The sequence below is a fragment of the Salmo trutta genome, chromosome 23 (genome assembly GCF_901001165.1).
Source record: "Salmo trutta chromosome 23, fSalTru1.1, whole genome shotgun sequence".
Classification (NCBI taxonomy): Eukaryota; Metazoa; Chordata; class Actinopteri; order Salmoniformes; family Salmonidae; genus Salmo; species Salmo trutta.
Window position 1 is genome coordinate 39269853 of NC_042979.1, and position 9466 is coordinate 39279318.

General features: G+C 41.1%; 1 protein-coding gene across 5 annotated transcripts in view; it reads right to left on the reverse strand.

Annotated features, from left to right (window-relative positions):
• Window positions 1–1923, reverse strand: part of dennd1a (DENN/MADD domain containing 1A) — a 145718-nt gene extending 143795 nt beyond the window's left edge. For 4 of the 5 annotated variants that reach the window (XM_029710254.1, XM_029710251.1, XM_029710253.1 and 1 more), the window contains exon 1: window positions 1663–1922. In XM_029710254.1, coding sequence (XP_029566114.1) covers window positions 1663–1679 — 17 coding nt within the window. In that variant the 5' untranslated portion in view covers window positions 1680–1922. Of the gene's footprint in view, window positions 1–1662 lie in introns of all 5 variants that reach the window. The other variant, XM_029710252.1, reaches the window with a different exon arrangement.
• Between the last annotated feature and the right edge of the window lie 7543 nt (window positions 1924–9466).

A 9466-nucleotide genomic window follows, 5' to 3' on the forward strand; every position in this document is an offset into this window, starting at 1 on the left:
GCGTCAGCTAGGCTGTTGAGTGAGAATTAAAGCTACCTGACAGGCTCCCCATTGAACTCGTCATCTTTCTTCTCCAATCCGGAAGAAGTAAAACAATATAGAGGTAAGATAGATATCGATTTTGAGACATGACATATTTTAGTATGCAAAGTTCCTGTTCTTTTTCAAAGACTTCTCACAAAAACAAGCATATCTCTGTGAAATGTCAAAGGTGCACTGAGCATACCACAAGCTTTTTAATTTCAAAGCTTTTTACATTTAATTCAGCTCGTGTCATGCCGCTTTTGCTATTTGCAACCCAGGGAAACAACTTGAAAGACAATGACCAAAAAATGTAAAATCCTCAAATGTTTTGGTGAGAAAGCTGCACCGCTCTGTCAAAAGACCTTGTGCTTATTATCGGATGTATTTGGTTACAAAATCAACTTTTTTATATATAATGTTAATGATACGTTAGAGAAAGACCCTACTGATCAATTCAGAACACAAAGAATCAGATTTGTCCTGCTAAAATGTATTTTATAACATAAGGAATTGAAATGTCATCAACAAAGGGCATTTTCGCCCACTCTGGGCAAAGTGGGCGGACACACTAACACAGGACACAATGGTGTCACTTTTACAGGGAACTATCTTTCTCAGTGAAGGAAGAAGGGTAAGGGAAGTGTTTTGTTGGACACTTGCCATTTTAATGGAAAATATAGTACAGTAGGCCTATAGGGCAAAATAGCCTAAGATTAAGTGTACTTTCAGTAACATAATACTTCACAAAGGCCATAAAACTACCACTGTAACATGGTGTTCTAATAAGAGGCAAAGTAACTTTGGTTATCTGAAATTTAAAAAAAAGATCATGCCTTTTGGGTTTTGACACTGATATCTTTGACAGAAATAAGGGCATCTGTTGTAACATGACCAGTTATTGTTTTACTACCATTGGTTGAGTTTGGTGCAGACCTAGGCTACTGTAAGTCAACGGACAGGTCATTGAGTAGCCTATTCATACTGCATCGGAAATGTCCATATAATTAACTTTACAGGTGACCTGCATGGTTGCCACACATAGGGCTAGGCTACTGTAGCCTATTGTACCGGAAGCACAATGTAAAGTTACCCTCGTCCATTTCAGTGATACATGACAAGCAATACAATGTAGCAATTGTAGCTGGCACCATTTTAATGACGCGCGGAAAGGCTAGACTTTATAACATTGTATCAATACGCCAACACATCGATTCATTCCGCAATGGGCATGTTCCAATACGTTGAACTCATTCCATCCACAGAACACATGCCCTGTAGGCATGGATGTGGTGTAAAACCGGTTACATAAATAGACCAACCCTGTCTGCCTCAAATGTTTACATTCTCTTCCATACATTGTCGAGGGCTAGACAGCGGGACATATTGAGAAAAACAGAGATGTAAGCATATCCATAGTTGAGTTCTCTGCAAACAGTATGTGTGACATACTCTCATTGATGAGCAAATATTACTATTTTTCACTAAATGCTCAATGGTCCGGTAAACAAGTCGTTCAGTCTGTCGCAACAAGTCCGGGCCTTGCACTGCCTCTCTCTCCCTCCCTCTTAACTCGCGCAAACAATGTAGCCTACTAGCATTTGGGAAGCAAGGGAAATGAAAAAAAGAAATAGCTCTTACTTGATACGGGACCCCATTTTTATTTCTCACAGTGTCCAAGTCTAGTGTCGTTTATATGGGGCGTTGACCCGTTTTTCGAGGGCTATTTTTCTGATAGCCCGTCAGAACGTCCTGGGTATCGCCATGGTCTCCTCGAGCGGATCACGCTACCACCGCACATTGAACCGTGGGACTTGTAGTCCCGTAGGAGCAAAACATGTATGTATCTGCAACCTCGCGCTGCCTTCCTATGAACTACATGTACCACAAAGCCAATCTTCGGCTACGTTTGAGTCGCATGATGCAGACGAAAGGAACCGTTTAAATTGCCACAGTGGAATGAAACAGTGATAACCTAACAAATGTGCTTGACAATGCACTATCCAATTTTGTTCTGTTCACACATACTGTTTTTCTCAGTATGATGAACTCTACATTCTAGGAATTCTCTGTCCATTGACGCACGGGACAAAATGTGCCGGTTGGTTCATTGTGCAATGTCATCCCTTTATCATTGCCAGCAAATCCAGAGCATACATGCTGCAGTTCGAGTTTCCGTTATGCTGCCACTCACTCCTACTACACTGGTGGCTAGTGGTGGGGAACTACAGTTCGAGTCTCGACACTTTCTCCTGCTACAGTGAGACTGGGATGGAAACAATTGCAAATGTCCACAATGTGATATTTGATAGCTGCTTTATATATACTGTATCTTCTTTCATATCAATGTATACTAAAGTAAAATTGTTTTTGCAGTTATTTATTTTGATAGCCTAATTAGCCGCCTAGTTGTTCTACAGTTAGGCTAGAACTGTAGAATGATGCAAATTATTTTGAAATTGCACGTGTAAGTGACCTTGCAACTTATGTTTCAGAAAATATAATTAAAAGTAATGTACAACTAACTTTTGCGCATATTGCGCTCAATTCAAGTGTGCTTCTCAAGTTATTAGGATAAAAGTGCTATTTCATTTTGGCAAGAAAAATAAATCATAGTTGCGTTTTAAAAAATGTGGATCATGTTGACAAGGATATTGAGATGTTGTTGCCCTTGGTTGGAAAAGGATAGGATAGAAATAGCATAGGCTACACACCAAATGTGATTTGACTAAGAAATCACAAGAAATCAAAGCACAAATGAATAAGATATAGGCTACAGTAGGTCAATTCGTAATACAAAAAAAAACATGACGTTTGAGATGACCCTTGAATTAATGCAATGGATTGCATCGAATTTGAATGCCCAAATTGCTCGTTTCGTTAAGGATGCTGTGCGATACTAATGAGCCTAATCAAAATGACAAAGTCATTATTTGCATTAAAGTGTTCCAAGTCAAAACACATTAGTTACACTTACCATGATGATGATTTAACGATTTCATTGTTCACATTCAATTACTTTTATTAGCTCTCTCTCTCTCTCGGTATTCTAATGTAGAAATGAGCCTGGTATTGTCAACATTAGCATAAGATGAATGATTATATTACTAAGAGATAAGCATCTGAAAGTAACGGAAGAACATAAAATATTGATATGTTCTTACACAACTTTAATGTGTTTTCGTAAGTAAATTGTTCCAAATATCGGTTGGCCTGAGATGCACAATTAAAAACGTCCAAAAACCCATCGGTCAAGAGAAATTGGGTCACTGTGTTCAGAAACACCCCCATTAGGCTACGTGTTGTGTACTCTCACCCTTATAAGGACATTACCACGAGTCACGACGACAATACTTTGGAGATGTCTCTCTAACTCTCTTAGCTGTCATGTTCTCCTGTTGGACAGGAATTCAAACAGAACGACTTATTTTCTTACTGTACGTGTTTAGCTGTGGATCACATCAATGTTTTCAATTCCAGGTGTTTTTAGGTGTCAACATCTCATTCAAATGCACATTAGTCCATAGTCCATAATCCACGGCTGTGGTTTGGTACTCTTGTGACATGAAGGCTTATTGCGAAAGCACCTGAGTGGCCTTATATTCTGTTATTTACAATGTATGTGGTCCTTGTCTGACTATATGAAATGAAATATAAATTGGTTAAAGGCCTTGAAGATGCATATTTCATATGATGAGATAGAGGACCTTATTTCTAATGCCAGTGTATTGGTCCACTCTTTAATGTACATAATGAATAAAGATAATAATACAGTGCAACTCAGGAGAAAATCTTGAAATATGATTTTATCATACTTAATTGGCTTTTAGCTTGTTATTAAACAATTAAACATATGTGTATACATTTAATGCATTGTGCATGCGTTCACAACCATCCACCACCCACCACCCACCACCCACCACCCACCAAACCCCCAAGATGACCCCCTCTCTCCATTCCTCCCGCTCTCTTTCTACTTCTCCATCTTTCCATCCCTCCCTCTCTCTCACACCGTCTTTCCCTCTCCACTCTCTCGCTCTCAATTCAATGCAATGCTCTCTCTCGCTTCCTCTCTCTCTCTTTCACACACACACACACACAGAGAGAGAGAGAGAGAGAAATCCAATTTCCCCTTCATTTTAAACGAACAATGAGGATTAGGGTGAGGGATTTAAATGTGGAGTGGGCTTCTTCGTTCGGTGTATCGGAAGGGAAGGCAAAGGGAAAGTCCTGAACTTATTAGCGAGTAAAGTTAGGGTTCCAGCCCAAAAACAGAAAAATAATAATATATCACTAAATTCATTCTAGTCGCGCAAAGTAAACCCCTTGCGCGCGAGTAAAGACGCAGTGTTGAAACATCAAAATCATAGCGCATTTTTTAAATTATAGATGCACTGGAATTTAAAGACTAGAGAGCATACAATATTGACGTTTTCTATTCAATCAAAGAAAACATACATATGAATAACGATTTCTAGCCAATGCCTAGAGCCACAACCAAAACAGTTGAGTTGATTCCCAATTGTATGCCAGCCAGGCTACTTTATAGCAAAAATGGTGGCCCTCTGAGTTGATAATACATTGGATTGCTGCATTTTTGCTCCATTTGAATTAGTTGATTATTCCATATGTTATGAGTATCTTATTATTAATTAGACTCTCCATATCAAGAAATAGAAATAATATATAATTATCGAAAATGTACAACTGACATGTGAAAGCGAGCAATGGGGAGCTGTGCCACTGTGCCATGCGCACGATATCAAGTGTGGAAACGCGCACGCGGTTTGATCATGGTCCCTGAATCCAGTGAGCCCCAAAAATGCAGGAATCTTGGTGACAAGGTGCATCATAAATTACGCGCGAAGGGGGATCAGAATGGATGTAGACTTCCAGCGCAAAAGGAGACCAGAGGAACGCAGACATTGAGAGATTAAACAAATGATTACCAGCGACATGAATACATAGAATACATAAATAACGGTTTTGAAAGAGCTTAATACTTTTACCAAAAACAAATAAACTGACAGACAGGAGACAAAAGTATTAGTGTGTTGGTGCTGGTATTGCTGGTGGCGGTGGTGTTGGTATTGGTGGTGCTGGTGGTGTTGGTATTGGTGGTGCTGGTGTTATTGGTGGTGGTGGTGGTGCTGGTGGTGTTGGCGGTGGTGCTGCTGCTGGTGCTGCTGCTAGTGCTGGTAGTGGGGTGACCTGTGCACAGGGAGACCGAGGTAATCTGCTTTATCCACAAACTCGGACAAAACAGAGATGCTTGTCCTAGGTCCCAAGAAACAAAGAGATCTTCTGTTGAATCTGACAATTAATCTGGATGGTTGTACAGTCGTCTCAAATAAAACTGTGAAGGACCTCGGCGTTACTCTGGACCCTGATCTCTCTTTTGAAGAACATATCAAGACTGCTTCAAGGACAGCTTTTTTCCATCTACGTAACATTGCAAAAATCAGAAACTTTCTGTCCAAAAATGACGCAGAAAAATTAATCCATGCTTTTGTTACTTCTAGGCTCGACTACTGCAATGCTCTACTTTCCGGCTACCCGGATAAAGCACTAAACAAACTTCAGTTAGTGCTAAATACGGCTGCTAGAATCCTGACTAGAACCAAAAAATTTGATCATATTACTCCAGTGCTAGCTTCCCTACACTGGCTTCCTGTTAAGGCAAGGGCTGATTTCAAGGTTTTACTGCTAACCTACAAAGCATTACATGGGCTTGCTCCTACCTATCTTTCCGATTTGGTCCTGCCGTACATACCTACACGTACGCTACGGTCACAAGACGCAGGCCTCCTAATTGTCCCTAGAATTTCTAAGCAAACGGCTGGAGGTAGGGCTTTCTCCTATAGAGCTCCATTTTTATGGAATGGTCTGCCTACCCATGTGAGAGACGCAGACTCAGTCTCAACCTTTAAGTCTTTACTGAAGACTTATCTCTTCAGTAGGTCCTATGATTAAGTATAGTCTGGCCCAGGAGTGTGAAGGTGAACGGAAAGGCTGGAGCAACGAACCGCCCTTGCTGTCTCTGCCTTGTCGGTTCCCCTCTTCCCACTGGGATTCTCTGCCTCTAACCCTTTTACAGGGGCTGAGTCACTGACTTACTGGTGTTCTTCCATGCCGTCCATGGGAGGGGTGCGTCACTTGAGTAGGTTGAACCACTGACGTGGTCTTCCTGTCTGGGTTGGCGCCCCCCCCTTGGGTTGTGCCGTGGCGGACATCTTTGTGGGCTATACTCGGCCTTGTCTTCGGACGGTAAGTTGGTGGTTGTAGATATCCCTCTAGTGGTGTGGGGGCTGTGCTTTGGCAAAGTGGGTGGGGTTATATCCTGCCTGTTTGGCCCTGTCCGGGGGTATCATCGGATGGGGCCACAGTGTCTTCTGATCCCTCCTGTCTCAGCCTCCAGTATTTATGCTGCAGTAGTTTATGTGTCGGGGGGCTAGGGTCAGTCTGTTACATCTGGAGTATTCTCTTGTCTTATCCGGTGTCCTGTGTGAATGTAAATATGCTCTCTCTAATTCTCTCTTTCTTTCTTTCTCTCGGAGGACCTGAGCCCTAGGACTACCTGGCATGATGACTCCTTGCTGTCCCCAGTCCACCTGGCCATGCTGCTGCTCCAGTTTCAACTGTTCTGCCTGCAGCTACGGAACCCTGACCTGTTCACCGGACGTGCTTGTTGCACCCTCGACAATTACTATGATTATTATTATTTGACCATGCTGGTCATTTACGAACATTTTAACATCTTGACCATGTTCTGTTATAATATCCACCCGGCACAGCCAGAAGAGGACTGGCCACCCCTCATAGCCTGGTTCCTCTCTAGGTTTCTTCCTAGGTTTTTGGCCTTTCTCAGGAGTTTTTCCTAGGGAGTTTTTCCCAGCCACCGTGCTTCTTTCACATGCATTGCTTGCTGTTTGGGGTTTTAGGCTGGGTTTCTGTACAGCACTTTGAGATTTCAGCTGATGTACGAAGGGCTATATAAATAAATTTGATTTGATTTGATTTGATTTGATTTGAGGTGTGAATTTATTTAAAGCTCCTATGTAGCCATTTTGATCTCAATATCAAATCATTTCTGGGTAAGAATTAATTACTTTTCTGTGATTGTTTTCTGGTCAGAAATAAACAAAAATAGCTTCGTAGCAAAGAGCAATTTCTCAAGCAAGAAATTTGCTATGACTGTCTGGGAGTTGTCTGAGTGGGGAGGGGAAAACTGAAAATGACCTGTTATTGGCAGAGAGGTTTGGAACTCTTTTTTTCTATTGGTCTATTAACTAATTGACGGCCTGGTGTGTCACCAGGCAGGGGAAAACTCCATCCCACCAAAACAGGCTGACCTTTCAGGTGGTCTTTTCAAACAGCCGTCACACTAAAAGCCATTATCATAATTTTCACAATTTCACAGTATTATTCCAACCTCATAGTGTGGAAATATATATAAAACACAGGAAAGCACGTGTTGACTGCATTGGGCCTTTAAAGAAGATAAGAGCAAATGTTAGAGAGTGAGAATACAAGATACCACTAAACTCTGTTCAACAAATCCTCACAATATCACATTTTATCCACGCGCGCAGACGTGGGTAACTTTATGTTTAATGCATGAGCTAACATTATTCCAGACAGAGGACGTAAATGATAAATATGCATTTATTCAATTAAGGGTATTACATGAGTTTTTATTTGCATACGGATTTAGGACGTACCAAGGCTCTTTCGTGTTTGTGCTACGAGGGGGGCTTTTCTGCGCCTCCACGTTGTTTTAATTGAATAGATTACAGATAGGCTGTATGTGTAACTAAATCCTACCATGGTACACCTTGATACACGTCGAAATCCCGAGGTATTTGAGTTTAGGTATTCAATGTAAAATCATTTAGACCTTTCGTAACGGGGTCTTTTCAACTGTTGGTATCTCATTGTTGCAGTTTAATGGATTTCACTGGTGTTCTGATCATGTTGTTTGTTAAACCGGCATAAGCTGTTGTAATAGGCTATTCTAAAATACACATTGTTGACCCAACATCGAGTTAATTATTACTCAGCAAGTGATATTCGGATCCCTTTTACCTCAAACAAGTGGAGAGGATTAGAAATGTTATTTAAGTTTACTCGTTCGTTTTCGTTTGTTGTTTTACAACTTCTTTCCAAAGTGAACTTCTATGATAAGAACAAAGAAATGACATTATCCCATAAATGCGATTATCTCCCCCTATTTTACATTTTCGAGCTATAGTAGACTAACTAATACCTGAAAGGACACTTTTAACATCTCTCACACCCAAAGGCCTATATACAGGTTTCATGTTTTGAAATTAACATGTAGAGTAGGATGAAATGAACATTCAATCGTGTAAACAAACATGCATTGTGTTTTGAAACATGTCCAATAAGTTAGATAATCCATGCTGTGCCATTTGGCAACCTGCAGAAACCATCTTTTTCTAATACGCCATATCACTCCTGAGCGAGAAATAGAGCCGCTGGCGCATGTTCAGCGGGTGGCGCTACAGACCCACACACACACACACGCTCAGGGGCGCGCGCGCACAAACAAGCACTAATTACATAAATCAGAAGTGAGTGGTTGAAGTATTCAATGAAGAGGGAAATGATAAGCTACAAAAGACCTCAGTTCACATCGATTGGGAAATCTCAAGACACAGCACCTAAAAGGGAAAAAGATGTCTTATTTGCCGAGTCATTGGGATATTCTTGTGTTTGTTTTCAGGATGAGCTCCAAAACGTAATAACTACATCAAAACCCAAATAATGTGTGGTGTTGGATGTTTGGACAAAAGCTGCAAACATCATTGTTTCTCACTCAAAAGATCCGAAGGACTTTATTTCTTTTCCACGATCCTTCTCCAATCCGTTATTTGCTCAGGCTCTTCGCTTCGGGAGGTTAAGTAGGCCTAAGTGATACACAATAACATATCGTTTGAATGTATGAGCGAAAATGTGCCATATGCTTCGCCAGTCTTGGCAGCATGCGCTCGCGCCTTTGGCAAGCGCAAAGACTCCAAGCCTGTCAATGTGAAAGTGTTGGACATGCTTAAATGTTATCCTTGAAGCCTCCAACACAGAATCAGAAACACATGCAACCTACCACTGAATTCACGTCACAGGCCCATTCTCTCGTTTGACACAGACCCCGCCTATTTGAATAGGCCTATCAATTAAATGTGTCTTATTAATTTTGAAAAACAAACAAATAGTACAGCTAAATTTTACTCAGTGATTTAGCAAAACTTCGTCTTGCCTTGTCCTGCCCTTTCTTTTTTAGACACGGGAAATCTTCTCAAGGTAGATGTTCACTGTAAGTAGTCATGAAGTTAATACCCCACTTCCCCACGATATCACAGATCTCATTAAGAGCTGTTTGAAGCGCACGCACTGAGAAATAAGGACCGAAGCAGCACGCCCGGCC